General features: G+C 44.9%; 1 protein-coding gene across 1 annotated transcript; it reads left to right on the plus strand.

The window, feature by feature from the left end:
• The first annotated feature begins 1,341 nt into the window (after positions 1–1,341).
• Positions 1,342–13,100, plus strand: pipox (pipecolic acid oxidase). Its single transcript, XM_080845403.1, has 8 exons — positions 1,342–1,533; positions 1,875–2,023; positions 4,600–4,813; positions 6,874–7,056; positions 8,288–8,440; positions 9,401–9,550; positions 10,533–10,608; positions 12,263–13,100. The coding sequence occupies exons 1-8, from the start codon at positions 1,426–1,428 to the stop codon at positions 12,391–12,393; spliced, it is 1,164 nt and encodes a 387-aa protein (XP_080701529.1). The 5' UTR covers positions 1,342–1,425; the 3' UTR covers positions 12,394–13,100.
• Positions 13,101–19,235: the final 6,135 nt, after the last annotated feature.

The following is a 19,235-nucleotide window of genomic DNA, read 5'->3' on the forward strand; positions in this document are numbered from 1 at the left end:
AGAGAGCGTTTGGACATAGCGGCGGTACGCCGGAAAAAGAATTATGACCAGCATGTCCGTGATGCTCCACTAGGGGAGGGTCAGCAGGTATGTGGGACATGTTTGTTGCGTTATTGTTTTGTATGGACATTGTTTTTTTTGTTTTTTTGTGTTGCTCATTTTGACTCACTGTGTGATTGTTAAACCCCTTTGTATCAGCCTAGTACTACCTCTGGCTCCAGATTAGGTGGTCTGCGAGCCACCTTGCCATTGCAATTGGGGTGCAAATAGCCTACTTTTGTTTAACCCTCTCCTGTTCCCCCATCCTCAGGTGCTGGGAGCTGCCTGTGTGGTGGTGGGTCCCCTTGAGTGTGCAGTGGCTGTGTGTGCACCTAGTGTGGCCATTTCCCTTGCTGTGTTTGTATGTGGGTGAACTCGGCGCGTGTGATTGGGGTGATTCCTACGGACGCTCCTTGCTCGAGCCACTAGCCTCCCACCGGTAAGCTTCAGCCCTCACCTCCCCCTCTCTATGGCGTGTGTGCGTGATTGTGTGTGCGTGTGTGTTTTTTGCTGTGGTGTGTAGTGCATTTGGTTGCTGTGACTTCCCAATATTAGCTGTGACTCCCCAATGTTTGCTGTGACTTTCCCATGTTTGCGGTGAGACCCCCGCACTTTTGAGTGGGTTGCCGTATATGTGCTTTTGAAGTTTTATAAATAAAATTCTATTTTTTATACTGGACCACTGTCTCTGGCTAATCCATCCATGAACCTGAGTGCCTTATCAGAATAAAATAACTAATTCTTTGGGTGTAAGTCCCATCGTGGTGTAGTCTGCTCCTTGTCTGGGCCTAAGCCCTATTACCTGTATCTCCACCTGCCACACAAAGAACAGTTGCGACTTGAGAGCCCTGTGTTTGTGTGGAAGAATGGGCCAAACTCACACCTGTGCAATGCATACAACTAGTTTCCCCATGCAGGAGGCGTCTTGGAGCTGTCATTATCTATAAAGGCTTTTGTACAAAGTATTAAATAAATATCAGTAAGCGTGTTCAATACTTTTTTTCCTGAGTCATTTCACATTATAAGACATAACCTAATTTCTGAACTAATTTCTTTTGGTTTCTTTGTAGGCTATGTTTGGATTGCCTGGGTTGTAACCAACATCTGGCGGAAATTTCATGTCAATAGCACCTTTGGAAATATATTTACTGAGAAAAAATGGTGACGTGTTCAAAACTTGTTTTACCCGCTGTATATTTCCTTCGGAGGGGCAACTTCAGTCTACGAAGGCAAACGGGGACTTGCCCGAGCAACCTTAGCACCCTCCCTCCTGTGCACGTCCAAGGTTGCATAAGTGTAACCCTATATAGTGGAATACATGCTGCTCCTGTGAAAACTTTAGTTCACTCTGTCTGTTAGTGTGAATGTCGCAACGTTGTACGAAACATGTCTTCGCAGGTATACGATTGCATTGTGATTGGAGCCGGGATCCAGGGGTCCTGTACCGCATACTACCTCGCGAAGAATAACAAAAAAACGCTTCTTCTCGAGCAGGTCAGTATGTCCACGTAACCTTCATATAGTACCCCAATGATAGGAAATAGCAGTACTTCTGACCTATAGGCTATACTAGACACTTGCGAGTGCTGACTCGACAACACATATCAAAGGGATATTTAAAAGTTGCTTGTACTTCAAATTATATTCTTGTACGCGATGCAACGTACGTGCCACTCCTTGCACAACTTTGAGGTAAAATACATTCTTGCTGACGTGTGTAGATATGTGATCATTTGTCACATAGCGATGCTCCCAAATAAAAAAAAATGAACAGCGATAACAGTCAAGAAATAGGCATAAAATGGAAACTGAGTAATTTGTCCCCCATGTTTCAGTTCGTCCTGCCACACTCTCGTGGAAGCTCACATGGCCAGACACGGATCATACGGAAGGCGTATGAACAGGACTTCTACGTCCGGATGATGGAGGAAAGCTACAAACTGTGGGCTGAGCTGGAGAAAGAAGCAGATGTAAAGCTATACAGGTGGGTGTGCGAGGCTTCCTCTGATTCGCTGGATAAGACGGCTATGCGGCTTCAACTACACGTGTTGGCTGAAAATAGTTTTTGGTACTTTTTTACTCCTTCCCTGCATTCAGTCCTATTGTGTTTTTAATACAAATTCAGGGATTTTATTTCCCACGTCAATGCTTTGAGAAACCAGTGATAATGTTGGATTTTGGTGTTGTTATCGCATTGTAACTATACTGAAAATAAAGATGACTAACTGTCTAGCAGCAGAATCTTGAATCTAGAAGTGTATTGATTAGGATGAAACAGAACTATACACAGAGTAAATGTGAAAGTGACTAGATGTGCTACATAATGCTAAATCGAAACCTTCTCGGTTGATCAGGTTTGGATGATGGGGTCTCTGTCACCAAAATGTGGAGACAGTGGACAGTTATACTGCTAAAGACACGTACATCAAACAACCATTATTTGTATACAGTAGGCACAAATTCAGAAACAAACCATATAAGTACATAGTAAAACCAACCAGCACATAGATATCTCAATCATACCCAGCCAGACGCTGAAGGCCAAACACCAGGTGCAAGGACTCTGGAGAGAGATACATTCAGTTTAACTACAGAATAGTCATGCAAGTGGCCTCACCTTAGACCTACAGGCTCCTCATGATATCTTATTTACCCTTTGGAGCGTACATGTCCAGATAATTTAGGACAGTGAGTAAAAGCGGAATTGTACATTAGGTGTCCACAGTGACAACCAACCTCTCTTACATTGGTAGGTGACCACTGCTGTATCGGATTTGGGGAAACATTTCCCCCAAATCCGATACAGATACAGGATGTATTTCACTAATCAAAAATCAATCATTAGTCAACACTTGTGTCTGAATTATAGAATCCCCTCTGGATCACTCTCTTTGACATTCTCATTATGAGCCCAGCTGCATGATCCATTCCAAGCGTCCTATGTGAAGTTGCTCCACAGCCACAGACTTGTGTTGTCTTTCTATCGCTCTGTTTCTCAATGTCTCTCTTTCTCTCGCTCTCTCTGTCTTTGTCTCTTTCTCCCATCTCTGCTTGGTGAGTGATGGGTCCTCGGTCCAAGGCCACCTGTGCCCTTGAGTTTTGTGAAGCGCAAACCCTGTGAGAGACGCGTGAGTCTCTTTGAGCAATGTTGCGCCTCACCTCGCAGCTTCCCTCCACCCACCTGAAGAACAGTCCCCTGGTGATCATCTGGACGATAACCACCAAATCCCACAGCACGAGGAATCTCATCCCGGGAACAAACACACACAAACACACACTACCCAAAACATCATTCAACTCGTTCAACTAGTTAGACACCCTATGCTGCAGGGTGTCATGGCCACTGCTGCACAATGCATCATATTACCCCCCCCTCCCCCATCAACCAACACGTGCGCACACACACACACAAACACCCACCCACAGTGATGTGCTTGTACTTACTCACACATATATGCCTGCATACATGTGCATTGGATGTTTGCATTCATACACAAACACACATTTTTGTTGATGCATGGATACACACACACAAGCACAAGCACAAGCAATATTCCTACTAGCTCATACACACACGCACAGTTGGAAACAGTCATAAAATTCCCTGATAAATTGTTGGGGCCCTTTAGCTGGTGGCGCCCATGCATCAAGGCTGGTGGCAGATGGCAGCGCAGCCCTCCGAAAACACTGTTCACACAGGGCAGCGCAGCCATCCATCACAGGGCCCTGCTGAATTACCGCCTGTGTTCCAGAACTTTTCGACCAGGGACCGATAACTTCACACACCCCAGAACAGCTTCGCGCCACGCCATGCCGCTCCAATCCTGCCGCACCAGGCCACTGCTCTGATTTATGGAACATGGACGCCAGCTTGTGAGGCAGGGCTGGTTTTGAGCTTGCCCTTTACAGGCCAATCAATGCATCACCCCCTGCAGTCTTGTCCCTGGATAAAAGAAAAAAGAGAAAAAAGGAAAAGGCCACATGAAGCTTCTGCAATGCCCAGCTTTGATTTGAATATGTACCCCCCCCCCCCCCCAGCCTGGTATAACCAGACCCAAATTCACTTTGTGAGTAGGGTCTGGCCATACTATCGTTCATTTTGAAACCACTGGACCAGCCTTCAACCAGTTGACCACTATGGGATTGTTACACTTTGCCACTAACAGTGCAAACTGATATTTTAGGCTTTTCCCAAACCCGTTGGCTGGAAGGCAACAATGTATTTTCCCTTGTTAAGTAATTGTACACATTCTTCTGGTTCCGGCTTCAATTCTTCAATGTTTGCTAGCGGTGCTACTACTGTTTGTATTGCTTCGTCTTCCTCTAGCATAGCCGCCATTGTTGTAAACACATTTCAAACAGACGCTTTATTCCAATGTCATCACACTTAGCCACTGCCACTGGTCGCTGAATGGTAGGTCCCTCAGAATGGCCCAGAGATTCGTTCTGGCAAAGGGCATTTCCAGACTATGATCCCAGTGAAAACTGAGCTGGGAGGAACAGGCGGTTGACACCAGGCTAACGTCCACTGGCCCTGCTCTTTGTGTTTGTAAAATGCAGGCGCACAGGCCTTCTCCTGTTGGGCCCAGAGAACGGTCGGGGTTTTCCAATCATCAAGGACACCCTGCAGCGGAACAAGGTCCCCATGGTGGTGCTGAAGAGAGAGGAGTTCAGCCAGCACATCCCCAACTTCAATCTGTCCAGCGGGGATGGAGCACTGGTGGACACCACCGCAGGGGTGCTGTACGCAGACAAAGCCCTTGTAGCCATTCAGGTGAGGACAACTCACAGTGCTATCAATGTACATCGGTACACTATAGGTACACTATAGGTATGCCTTGAACAAAAATGGCAGCACTATTTATTTAACTTTTGAGCTCTGGCCCCCAGATTCTCCTCAACTGTTTCTGAGTATGCTGGTACATGGTCATTTCATGCATCCTACTACTAAACTCTGTAATTGAAGTCCACTCTGGGATAAGATGAGCTCTACATGGGTATTTTATACTACACAGTAAAAGTATTTGTCTCTTGGACAAACGCATGACATGTCTCTACATGAAACAGTATATAGGGACAATATACTGTATCACTGTAACTGTTGGTAACTTTTGTCTTTTAGTGGTTTGTAGAAAGAACTTTTCATAAAAACTCACCCTCTTTTTTTATAACAACAAAGCCAGTCCCTGCTGGTGCATATGGGGAATCAGACACAGACACAGAGATCAGACACAGACACACATCTGCTTCCCTGACTTCCCCAACCTCCAGCATTACAACTCAGACTTTGTCTTCACAGCTACTTCATATGCTCAAACATACACACACACACACACACACACACACACACACACACACACACACACACCTGTTTGCACACCACACACAGTGTGTGCACACTCACTCACAGAGAAGGCACACACATACACACAAATCCTTGTTGCCGCACAGAAACACATGTATATAATACCTGAGTCAATACGCATACAGACCAACACACACACACACACACACACAAATCCTGGTAGCCGCACATGAACACTTGAACATAATACCCGAGTCAATACACGTACAGACACACATAGCAGTCACCTGTAGAATTGTCTCCCCCCTAAACTGGGACAATATTTAGAACATGTTTACATGACCTCCCCACATTTTCCTCTCCTTTCAGTTATCTGTGACAGACCTGAGTCTTCAGCAGATATGAAGAAAATAATAAAAAATAGCTTCCCTTACCCAAGTCAGGGCATGCAAGTATAAAGCTTTCTTTGTAGTGTACACATGTGGTGTATTCGGAGAGTGTCTGACACTGAACCGTGGGCTGTTTGCTGGATTCATAACAGAGTGGTTGTTCAAAAGTGATTAAAAGTAATAAATAAAGCTAGTTCATGGGCATGTAAAATCTTTTTGTTTCTTTTTTTCAGGGGGTTGGATAATATCAGGGGAAAATAATTGGGCTCTTTGCCTGTCTGAGTGTTTTATTGGAGTTGGAGATCTTTTGAACTCAGTGGCCTTGAGTGCTTTGATTTGTCCTTCCTTTCTGTCTCCAGATCAAACATGGATCAGATCTAGCTATTAGTCGTGGTAATGACTGCTTCAGAATGCTCCATTTGTGACCTTGATTCCTCCTTAACTATTAGTCCACATCAGTTCTTAGGCGGTTTAGGTGAAGTCATTTATCATGTCAGGAGTTATATGTTTTTCCTCTTTATACAATGCCTTGATGTGGTTATATGGTGCACATGGATGTACTGTGTGCTGGAATGTTTGTGTGTGTGTATGTGTGTGGGTGTTGGAGCTCCCAAGGCAAGACCCAGACCATGGCCTATGAAGTACATAGGTCTTACCCTATACATTTACAACCTTCTGAACAGTTCATTAACAGTGGCCCAGTCTCAAACTTTGAACCTTGACGTCAGTCGCAGTATCACTGTGTGTATGTTACTACAGTATGTGACCTGTAGGACTGTGTACCATATACTTCATTATTAGAAAAGTCTTTGATTGTTTCGGCAAGAAACCTTATAATAGGCCTAATGTGCTGCGCGTGGGAGTCTGTTTGTACCTACCTTGTCACTCAATGCACTTTAATGCCAATAACCTCACTGTCACTTCAGGATTGGGTTCATACTCAAATGGAGGGTATTCCATGTGTCAGCGTTGATTCTTATTTAAAGTGCCTCTGGTATCAAGATTTCTTCACCTCTTATCTTTGTTAAAAATAAATGGGTAACCTATTGACTAAAAATAAAAAATAAAAACGCCACGGTTATATTTTTTAATACTGTATGGTTTTATAGTTTTCCTCTCTACCTGTTCCCTCTTTATCAGAGGCTGTTTCAGTCACACGGCGGGGTCATTAAAGATGGGGAAAAAGTGATTGGCATCACGCCTGGCCCAGTTGTCACGGTGACGACACCCTCCGGGGCGTACCAGGCCAAGAAGCTGGTGATTACGGCGGGGCCGTGGGCGAACACTCTGCTCTCGCACACCGGCCTGGGGCTTCCACTGCAGGTACAGCCAGAACACAATCTCCACAACACATGGCCTCACTCTCTTTCAGTTCGATGTGCTACTTGCACGCACACACACACACACACACAAACACACACACACACACACACACACACACACACACACACACACACACACACACACACACACACACACACACACACACACACACACACACACTCAGCAAACCCAATAATAGAATAGAATCAGACCTTTGATTTCATGTTATTTTCTACAGAACTGACAAACTCTATGCTTTGACCCTCTTGTTTATTTAATAGTTTGTATTAATAACTCATTTCATTGAACTCTGTAGGTAACTATTTTATAAAACCTTTGATTTGGATTAATTTGAGGTCGTCATCATAAATCAGAATTGCTACAAAGGAAATGGCACACTATGAACAAAGAACCAAGAAGTAGTACCTCCTCCTCCTCTTCTGTCTCCTTAGGGTTCATTTTCATCCTGTCGGTTTGCAGGGTTGAGACCATCTTCCGCAGGTCACACAGCTGATGATTTGGGGGGGGGGGGGGGGGGGGGGGGGGGGGCAGAGAGTTATTTGGTGTTATTTATGCGGTGGAATCGTAAGGTGGAATTGGAAACTGCATTATTCAGCAGGGCTTCTGAGCTGGGCAGTCGTGCATGAGCGAACACAAGGAAGCGTGAGGGAGATGAGCTCACAAGCCAGTGCATCTGCTAACTCAACCACCCCCCTGCCGCCCCCGCCCCTGAAAAGACAGACGACACCCTGTTAGCTTATTACACAAGACGAACCTCCTTATTACCCTGCCAAAGATACAATCTGCAGCAGGAGTGTATGTCTTCATTCAATTATAAACTTTAGCAACGCAAAGTACTTCTCTTCGAAAGTCAGTCCCTTTTATTGCCTTTCCAAAGGTATGATTTGCACAGAGTCCTTATGTGTCTTCATACAATTAAAACTTTATCCTAAAAGCAGCAATATAGTTATTCTCTATCCAGCTCAGTAACTTTTATTTGATTTTCAAATAGATGAGTTGCACTAAGTGTGTTTGTAGTCATTCAATTAAAAGTTTATTGTAAAAGCGGCAGTAGAGGAAGGCTACTTGCTTTGGGACTGGTTAGACAAAGCTGGTATCATGGTGGAAATCCCTGCCTTTAGTGGGGAAAAGAAGATCTGCCTTGCGCCTTGCTGAGAGATCTCTTCCTGCTTCTCGTCCTTCTCCTCCTTGTCCTCCTTTTTTTACTCAGGTGGTGAAGTTAAACGTGTGCTACTGGCAGGAGAAGGTTCCGGGCTCGTACGACATCCGCAACCGCTTCCCCTGCTTCGTCCAGGTGGAGTCGCTGGAGTCGGAGCACCACATCTACGGCCTGCCGTCTAACGAGTACCCAGGACTGATGAAGGTGAGCGTGTGATTGGCAGAGAAAGCGGCTGCGTGACTGTGGCTCCATTTGCAAAATGAGAGAATGATTCATGTGTATTTCTTTCTGTGCGTGTGACGCCACTGAAAAAAGCTTTAAGTTTTCTCCCCTCCTTGCTGACTCAAGCTAAGAGATTAAGTGCTACTCTTAAGTGCGCCTCTGAAAACTAAAAAATCACGGACCGTTTATTTTCTTTACCCAGTTGTTGTTTTTGTTGTCGTTGTTGTTGTTGCTGTTGTTGGCGGCCAGTTTTGACAGTTTTTTTTCAGCGCACGCGTATTTCATCAGGACATTTTTTTTCGTGAGTGGGTGAGGCAGCGGGCGTTTTCTGACAAATTGCACACAACATGTATGCGGTGGAGGGGACAGATGGTGGTGCCACATTAAGTCATTATCCCTAGATCAGTTACCAGAAACCCTCTTCTCCCCTCCTCTCCCCTCCTCACCCCTCCCCTCCTCTCCCCTCCTCTCCTCTCCTCTCCCCTCCCCTCCCCTCCTCTCCTCTCCTCTCCTCTCCTCTCCTCTCCTCTCCTCTCCTCTCGCTCCCACCCTGACGCATGCCTCTGTTGCTGCTTCTCAAAAGCACGCCACAAATTATTGCCGCCAAGCAAATGCAGCACATCCCCAATGACATGACTGTTATCATACTCTTGAAGTGTGTGTGGGTGTGTGTGGGTGTGTGTTTGGGGGGTTGAGTGGTGGTTTGTTATATAGTTCAACGAAGTAGCTCTGACAGTCCACAATTTGAAGGAAATTCTAAAGGATTTCTATTTCAGACCTATTAATGCAGTTGTACTAGCATGTTGAGCATGAAGATGTTATAAACTCAAACGGCAGATGTGCATGTTTGATGTTTGGACCTTGAGTAGGCTGGAACTGGGCAGAAGACAGAGCTCTGAAACCAGCCTGTGTTCATGTGCCACTCCCTCCCTCCTCTTACAGGTGTGCTACCACATTGGCAAGGACACTGACCCAGATGGGAGAGACAGACAGACGAACCAGGACGACATAGAGATCTTGAAGCGCTACATTACCCGCTGTATGCCCGGCCTGGTGCCCGTGCCCGCTGTGGTGGAGAGCTGCCTCTATACCGTGAGTCATGGGTAACCCATCACCACGGCGACCCGGGGGTCTCTCAATCACAGTACACTGTTTCTACACACAATGCACAGCACACCATTCATCCTGCTCTTATCTTTATTGACATACAGAGAGAACAGTTTCCAAACCTTCCTTTATGGCTTACCATAAAGACAGTTCTTTTTGGAATGGCTTACCAAAAAGAAAGTTATTTTTGGAAATGGCCAAAGGCTACCACCAGCATTATAACACAATGCTTTATTACCTTGCTGGATGGTGAAGAGAACGGAACATTCTGTGAGTTATGCCTTTATCTGTATCAAGGTCCAGCATGGGCTGAGTGGCAGCTCAGCTTCCAACCTAAATTAGTTTAGAAACAGAGAATGCGTAACTGCTTGGGTGGCTCTCAGGGCACGTAGCAGAGATTGTCTGCTCGTTACCAAGGCCAAGTTGAAAAAACCACAAGGAACTATTTCAGCCTTAGTTTTGTCTTTCAAACAAAAAGCTGAAGGATGGCAGATAAGCCATGCTTTAATCTAAAGTCAAAAATGGTGGATGTACACACAAAGATTATATTATGAGTGCCAATGTCAGACAGTTTTAGTGCCTACTGTGTTCTTGAACAGTAACAAAAGATTCACCAGAGGGCTCATGTGTCATCCTCTATTACCTGCACACTTTATTAAGAGTTACCCAAGCACAGAGCAACCGAGGTCAACCCAGAGCCTTTTTGCCATCTGAGGTTTAGTTCTAAATGTGAATCATATTTCATACTGTCAAGAATGAAACTTAAATCTAAGGGTGGTCTGGCAGGTAACATAGTGTCTGTCTTCTCTCTCTCTCTCTCTCTCTCTCTCTCTCTTTCTTTCTTTCTCTCTCTCTCTCTATCTATCTATATATCAATCAATCTCTCTATCTCTCTCAGGCCCAAATCCCCTCCCTATTGGCTTTCTGTAATATGTTTAAAATAATGTCATTCTCTTTCTGTCGACAGATAACTCCTGACACAGACTTTGTCTTGGACCGCCATCCGACCTACAGCAACATTGTGATCGGTGCTGGATTCTCAGGTCAGTCTGGCTGCTCATGATGGCAACCTGGCTCTTTTTTTCATACGCCCTCCAGATCACCAACATACTGTAGCAAACCCACAGCATTCAAAAACACACACAGACACACACAGACGCACAGACACACAGACACACACACACAACCTCTTTTAAAGAGCTGTCTGAACTTTTAATGAGCACCCCCCCACCCCACACACACATACACACATGCCACAGGCAGCAGTGAGAGACATGGAATGCAGCCCTCTAGTCTGAACCCTTTTATGGTCTAATTAAAGGCTGTGCCTGGGCTCCTGTGAGGCTCGGACCTTGCCTCCTGGGCCACAGGCTCCTCATGGCATTTGTTTCATCCGGTCCGATTGTCCTCCCGGAGCTCATTATGCTCCCTAATTAATTTCTCCTTTTAATCACTTCGAGTGACCAGCAAAGAGCCCGGTGATGCGGCTCGATAGTGGCATTGAGGGATGTCTTCAGAGAGAGACACAAATATACACACACACACACCACACACACCACACACACACACACACACCACACACACACACACACACACACACACACACACACACACACACACACACACACACACACACACACACACACACACACACACACACACAGAACCTCCACTAATTCTGCCACCATGCTGTCTCCCCAGCTTTGCAGTTGGATGAGCCATTCATCATGCAAAGCATTGTTTGATGCTAAAGAGGCACTTTTTTCGCTGGGACGCGATGGCAGGCATTGTGGCTGTGCCTTGGAGCTGTAGCCACTGGCCTGACTGCTGTGGCAGCGGAGAGAGTTAATGATTTATGGCATTTATTCTTCTGCCTTAATAATGCATTAGGAGCCCCATAGAACTGAGGATTTGTCACTATTAACCTTTCCCGAGCGGTTCGTCTCATTGTTTACCATGATGCCAGTGGTTTACCCCATGGTGCTCTATTTGCCCTGCCCTCTACTGATGTATGGGCCCAGTCACTGGCCCGCATAGGGTGGGCAAATTGGTGGAGGAGACACTAGAAAGAAAGTTTAGGAGAGCTCCCCTTTTCTGCCTCAGTAGTACTTCAAAGGCAGCTTTTTTTTTTAAGATAAAAAAAAAGCTTTTCTTTTCTAATTATTTGTTTCTATGGTAACTTACGGAGTGGGCCGGCCAGCTGATGAGATCCCTCCCATCACACATGTCCAAATGTCAGAGCGCTGAGCCAAGCTGACTGTGCTTTAGTGGTGGGCCCAGGCTTCTAGTGGAAGTAAATGTCCAGTGACAGCGCTAGCCCCTGCAGTCCGTCTGCCCTGACTGGACACTCTGAACCAGTGGGAGTGGCTATTTGTAGATGTTTGTGGCCACCCCCCAGCCACCCCCCCCAGCCACCCCCCCCACCCCGCCCCAAAAAAAGGAACGTGGCTGCAGTTTACACTCATAAAATGTGGGCTCTGGGTCAATGGGTCTCTTGTCAAATGTATGTTCCGTGTAATCCAGTTAAGAGTCCTTTAAGATATTACTCTGAACTCGTAAGAGTTAAGCATCGTAAGCACTTTAAAAGCCTGTTGAGTAAAAGGTCTATATTGCACTATATTTCATACAATCACTGCATTGCAGGCATGTGACATTTTGGGCCTCCTAACTCTCCACTGAATGTCAACCAACTTTCAGGTCATGGTTTTAAGTTTGGCCCCGTCATCGGCAAGATCCTGTATGAGCTAAGCACGGAGCAGGTGCCCTCCCACGACCTAACTCCATTCAAGATCAGCCGCTTCCAGGCCCACTCAAAGTCGGCACTGTAGGACAACTGCCCTCCAGAGTGCCACTGCTGTGACCTAGGTGCATCAAATATCAGATGTCAAGAATCCAACATCAAGACAAACGTCATAAAAATTTCAAACCTGAAACAATATTCATGAAGACCTCATCAAAACGTCACACCGAAATCAACAATGAAAACCACTATTGAAATATACCAAATTCCTTCGCAATTGGGAATAGTTGCTTTAACAGTGACGTTGTCCTCTGTGTGTTCTGATGATAAGCACTGATAATAATTGGATCACCTTAATTACGACAATGGGGCTATGTTTAACCATTGCAGAAATGAACTGTAATGAATTCAATGACATTGAATTGACGAATATTAATTGATAATCAATTAAACGATATTTGTGCAAAATGCATAAAGGGTACAGACAGGCACTTAAAATGGTGGCAAGGACACATAATCATAAGATGCAAGTTAGTGCAATGCATTATGCAATTAGTCAATACACTTCAATGCTTATCAACAGTCTCTCTCATGCCAAGAGGAGATTGAAGCTGCCATATTAGCCTCTGAGTAATGTCTTTTCTCTGTGCAAAGGAGCCCATTAGGAGGCCCAACTGGTGTATGTACGTATCCATATCCTATGATTGTAAGCCCAGTCATCTGTGACAAAGGCATTTCAACTTAAAGTGTGCTCTGTGTAATTTTTATATATTGCTTCCTAGCCGGGGGTGGGGCTGTGCGGGTGAAAATAAAAAGCATTGTTAAAAAGTCATCGGGTGTAGCGGCATTCGTCTGTGCACTGCCACTGTTGTATTCTCTCAAGCTTGTGTGCTGCTGCATGCTGTTTGCTCCTCCACGTCACCCCTCACCCCCCTTCAGTAAACATGTTAATCACTAATCATGCAGGCTGTTACAATGGACGAGAGCCGTCTCCATCAGCGAGAATGGGAAAATTATACTGCGTGACTCGGGGAACGAAGGAGGTGGAGGGGTGATGTTGGTGGGGGTACAGTCAGAGCGATTCATCCTCTTTGGCTGCAAGTGGGGCTCAGTCTTAGGGGGAAGGAAAGTATTAATGGCTGAATTAAAGCGACAGTAAACATGCAAAAGCAAATATTTCTCCTTAGAAAAGAAAGGGTCTGGAGGAGGCCTGTATGGTGTTAACATCCAAGCTTAGCGCTGGCACAACATGGCGCCGGTTGGAGCCAGACATGTCGGGGTAGAGCAGGTGGAGTGCCGCTGTGGCTTCCAGGCACGTCCTCTTATCACCATGGCTTCCTATGAAAGGCTCACCCTCCAGCTCTGTTCAAAAAAGGATTTAGGATTGGCCCCATGGAGATAATCTGTCAAAGATGAAATCAAGGAAGAATCACAATACCATATTTTTAAATTCAGGAAATAACAGTGCAATTGTGAGACGTGGGGAGGGAAAATGATGGTCCATCTACTCTTACATGAAGCTAGTAGTCATATCATATTGTGGGCCCTTCAAGCTTTAAGTTATTACAAAATGGATAGGATTAAACTAATGCCACAATTACAGTAATCATCTGTTTGGTTAGGACATGCTTGCTATGAAAACTCAATGCTGCGAAATGATATGCTACAACAAGGCATGACGGATGCTTAGAACAACCTGAATCATGCAGATATCTTACCTAGCAGAAGTTCAATGGGAGCCTCATTGAAATTATTTAAATACACTATGCACACTCAAACAGAACCAAGATACCAGTCAGTGCTGAGGTGGTTTCAAAGTGATGCTCCTTTTGAGCAGAGATCAAGCACAATACAACTCATTTAGCACCGTCTCAGATGAGAGTACATACATGAAACCATTTCACCAGTATTGTTTGTAAGTATGTCAAACCATGTAACAACTGTGAAGCATACTGAGAGGCCAGGTTAAAGAGTCTCTGTAGTAGAAATACATTGAATTGCTTGGTAAGGGCATTGGTAAAGAGATTACAGTAGAGGTTATTTGCCTTTAATAGAGTTCATGATTTACTTAGACAACAGTCACTCACTGGTCTTCCACTGACTCAAATGCTCCCTCAAGTCCAAAAGTGTTTGTCTTTAAATTATTGAAATGGATAGACACATGGAACATGGGGTTGGTTCAGTGAGTGACTCACTTTGGTCACACAGGGTCCAGGATATCGAGTTATCTAAGAGAAAGCTGAGATTAAAGGTGGAGAATAGTTGAAGGGTTATTGACTGAACTCAGCACAGGATCTTGGAAATTAATTGTTGGCCATCATTTTGTTATTCCCCGAAATGCAAATTGCACAGACAATGTATGTAAATCCATACTTCAGATGCAAAATGTTGAAGCAGCTAAAATAAGTACATAAATCAAGTTAAGACTCCACAACATGTGGAGTGTTTAGTTTACTACTTTCCACAGTGCACTGTCCACATCTCTCAAGCATGTTTCAGTTCTTTCACTGCTTTGTTGGTCAAAAAGAAGCAGAAAGACGGAAAAAAACACCACACCTATCGACCAGCAAAAGAAAAGTAGATACCCAGTAGCTATGACAACCGGAGCTTTATAAAACTCTTTCCCCCTCTCTCTCTCTCCCCTCCATTAAGTGCCTTAGCTAATGGAATAGTGAGCGATGAAGCGAGCATGTGTGCATGTGTTGGCAAGGGCTTACCAATGGGCACTGCACAGAAGAGAGAGGATTTGTGAGCTCATTGCCTGTGTGGCAGGAAGATAAGCTGCTGCTGTTGCCTGGTCGAGGCTGAATTTCCTTAAAGAGTATGTCATCATTTTCCTTTATTTATTTTTTAAAGGCCTCTCCTGTTTTATAGAGCGAGAGGCTTTTTCACCCACCAAGCCCCTTTGATCTGATCATAACCTTGAGGAAAAGTAGACAGGGTTTTCCTCAAGGATGTTATGTCTTTTGTTATCTCCGGGTCGGCACAGAGAAGTATGCTTCTGAAGTCTTCATTCAGAAAGTATGCTTCCTTGGCCATCCATCAGGCTGAAATGTAAGTATTGAATGAGCCGGAGAGTGCTTGGGAGAGTGAGAGAGGCCTGGATGTTTTCGAGCAGCTCTTTGAATGCCTTTCCACATTGTAATTAAACAGGCTTTCATAATCTCTGCGCTGTTAAGCTAATTTGCTTGTTTCTGTAATAATGTTTAGAGTGCTGCACATGAATAAAAATCCAATGCCCAGCAGCAGTGCTAACCCATTTCCATTTTGTGGACAAACTTTTCTGCTTATTTTGCATATTTATGGTACAGTTGACAGTTCCTGATTGCAAAGCATGCTTGCCAATGATACCCTATTTGTCCAATGCAACAGTGCTAATATTGAGACTGAGAAAGGGTTGGACATAATGGCCAACGTGAGGTGAGTACTGAACATGTTTTTATTCATGGGCTGAACACAAGTGACCTCACTACACCTAATCAAATGGGGTCCGGAAAGCTAACCTATTCAATTGACCCCACAACACATCACCGGTACTGTCTCTGAGGGCGTGGACTCGACCCTCTGTGACCCCTCTTAATGAAGGTTTATTCCTCCTCATTCAGATCGCGTCTGACAGTCCAAGGCTTACCCCGCTGATGAATGAGGTCCCAGGGGAGGTCGGCCTGGCCAAGCAACCGGCTCTGACTCTACCTCTGTGCGAAGTTGTGAACACACCAGGGATTGGTGGGCAGAGGGTATGAGGCTGACAGGGTCAAAGGTCAATAAGGTGAGAGGACAGGCATCGTGCATGCTCTACCCAATTAATGGTACACTGCACAGCAATACTCGGGACTCCAGCTTGTAATTACAGTTGGAAAATCTTGTGCTGAGCTGATGCTTTGCCAAAATTGTCAGAGGTATTATTAGACTGTGAATAGATACTGATAAATGGATTCATTCATATTTGTATTACACAGACTCTGTAAAGGAAAGAATCTTGTTACTAATCTTCATACACTGGTGACAGACCACTTCATATGTCTGTACTGAGTGAGCAATTACTTGGTATCTAAAGAATGCCTGTGCTAATGTGCCAAATCTATGACCATATACAGATGACAAAATGGAGGCATCAGGATCAAATATCTCACAGAAACACTACCACCTCACACTACAACTCTTCTATTCTTAGAGCTCGACATTGCAACATTTCCCAGCATGCATCTGCAGCAGTCTCCGGACACTCCCCAAAAGGCAGACAGGGATGCGGTGGCTTTGTCCACGGCACGGCTCAGAGGTCGCCGGCAGCCAGTGCGAGTTAGACGAGAACAAGACAGACTGCCATGCGAGGAGCGCCTGGGGAAGCCGAGGTGAGGCGGTGACTGCGGATGTGGCAGCGGCATTTGGAAGTGTAATGAGCCTGGTGGCTCTGTTGCCGGGAGAGAGCCGAAGGCATCAAATGATTTTACAGCCTCTGCTTGTCACCTCATCTCCAGGGGAAGAGAGGCATCACTTCTCTTGCTCACTCTCTACCTCCCTCGCTTATTCTCCAGCCTCCTTCAGAAAGGCCGGCCCGTCGCACGGCAAAACCCCGGCTATGCCGAACCCAACTCACACGCTACTGTCCGCCCACGCATATTATATCTCCCTTTTGATCAGCAGACATTACAATTCCAACAGCGTCAGTCAACCAGCGGTGAAGGTGAAGTGGGAAGAGGTGGGTAGATGGTAGGGAGGAGTAGGCTCTGTTTGGCAGCCAGGGGAAAACTGACTGTGTGTAGTGAGATGGAATGAAGGGATGTATTCACTCGGGGTGCCATTTTGTGATGATACTGCACTGCAGCTCACTTGCACACCTCACTGCAGCACACAGGAGGAACAAACTTCAGCAGGGGTATCAGACTCCACCCGGGACCCTAGAGAGCCCGATACTTTGGAACACTGTGGATTGGAAATCCCAGGAGGATCATAGTACATATTATTGCAGTTTATTATTTTATGTGCTGGCTGGCACTGACATTTCTGCTAGGCATGGTCCTTATATAAAAGGGCACTGGTTTCTCTATGAAATGGGCAAGGCTATATTGTTCAATGGAGTCCTGTTAGCAGTCTCCTCTCATGCGTGTTCTGCGGTTGACACATTCTGTTTGGCTCACCTTCTCCATGGGAGTTTGGTATGGTTTCGGGTAGGCAGCCATTCCCTGGTGAAGATGCTCACAGTCCCCCTCTCGCTCGGTGAGCTCCAACCCCTCCCCAAGTCACAACATGTTCAGGCAGGCCTGATGGAGCAGCACTTGACCTGGAGACCCCATCTTTCGCAGGACCACAGACTGTGCTTTCCTCAGTTTCCATCCACACTAGCAGATGGAGCTTCTGCTGTGCCCATATGCACTCATCACTGCGTGGACTGTCTGGCCTCTGTGTTGCTTACTCTGGTCTGTTCTCATGAAAGGGGCACTGTATCTGTGCATGTGTGTGTGTGTGTGTGTAATATAGTCCTGGCAGGGTCACACCACAGAACATGTGATGTGATGGGCCCAGGCAGATGGTAATCAGCATCACTAATGTAGTGGTTTGAATTATTTTCCTCCACAGTTACACACATCCCAGTATTTACCAACGTCTCCACATTTTCTCCATCTACTATGTCAGTGAGACGATATGAAATGCGATGCGTCATTGTTTATTTGTTAAATTGATGGTCTTTCAACAGCAATCAATATTCATTTTGACACAAAATTTTGAGTAATGATAGCCAGCTGTTATGTTCCTAGCAAATTAACCGTCTAATGATTGAGGAGATGTTTATGACCTATTAATTCAAGCCATTAAGACCGATTTAAATCATCCAGCATTTATTTGCATTTTAACATGTCAACAAGGATGCTCTGCTCAAGTGTCTCACAGATACTCTTGTCTGTGAAACAGGGTGCAAGCATTCAAGTTGACTGGTGTTGAATCTGTTTGGTTGTCTGTCTGGATTCCTTAAACCAAACTCACCGAGTCCTTCTCACGAGCGCTGGACTCTTAGCCAGGGCGGCCTAGTGTTTCATAGCCAGAAGGATAAGAACTTGCTTTCTTTCTGCTGATGGATAAATGTACCGTACAGCACACTAATGGAGATCTGTATCATCTCTAATTGACGTAAAGCAGGAATTTTCACAAAAAAAGGTAAGGTTAAACAAAAATCAATAGCAAAAATGTTGATTCCCTTTTTTCTATGTTTGCTGAATTTTGTAATTTTCTGCCTGACTTCTTCTGACTGCTAATGCAACAATTAGTGGGCAATAATCACTTTAAAACTCATCTTTCTTCATCACGCTTAAAAAGCTCAATTTACACAACTGATTTGTATGCTGTGTTGTATGCAGTTTTGGCCTGAAGTTAATCATTTCAATTTATTATTACAACTACAATTATTACATATCTAGCTAAGAAAGCCTAAAAGCAAATGGGCCTGCCAATAATGTTCAGCCACTTCTAAAACCAGTTTGGCAGTGGAATTGTCATGATTTTTTTCTTGCTTTTGCAACAGTTAAAAGAAGCGACTCTTATTTGATAACTTCATTGATCAACACTGTAGGGGGTGTTGTCAGAGCCAGAAGCCAAACTTCAATGAGCAGTAAATCCTCACTGAAGCATTTAGAATAAAAGCACTACCTACTAAAAACGCTAAGATTAAATATTGATCATTTTGTTGAAATCTGTTTCAAGGTTCTTCAAGAACACTGCTACTAGTTAGAGGCATTTGAGCTTCAAAACGTGTGGTTTCCAAAAGAACTTTGAGACTGGAGGTGTAAACAATGAATCACAAATTAAATTTTGTTCGGTTCGGTTGTTGGGCTCAGCAGTTGGTTGTATGTTGTTCCAAAATAATCAGTTGAACTTAAAATAGTTGGACTCTCGTCATAAAGAGAACAGTTTGACACCCCACTGTTAACAGTAACC

The sequence above is a fragment of the Sprattus sprattus genome, assembly GCF_963457725.1.
Source record: "Sprattus sprattus genome assembly, chromosome: 9".
Lineage (NCBI taxonomy): Eukaryota > Metazoa > Chordata > Actinopteri > Clupeiformes > Clupeidae > Sprattus > Sprattus sprattus.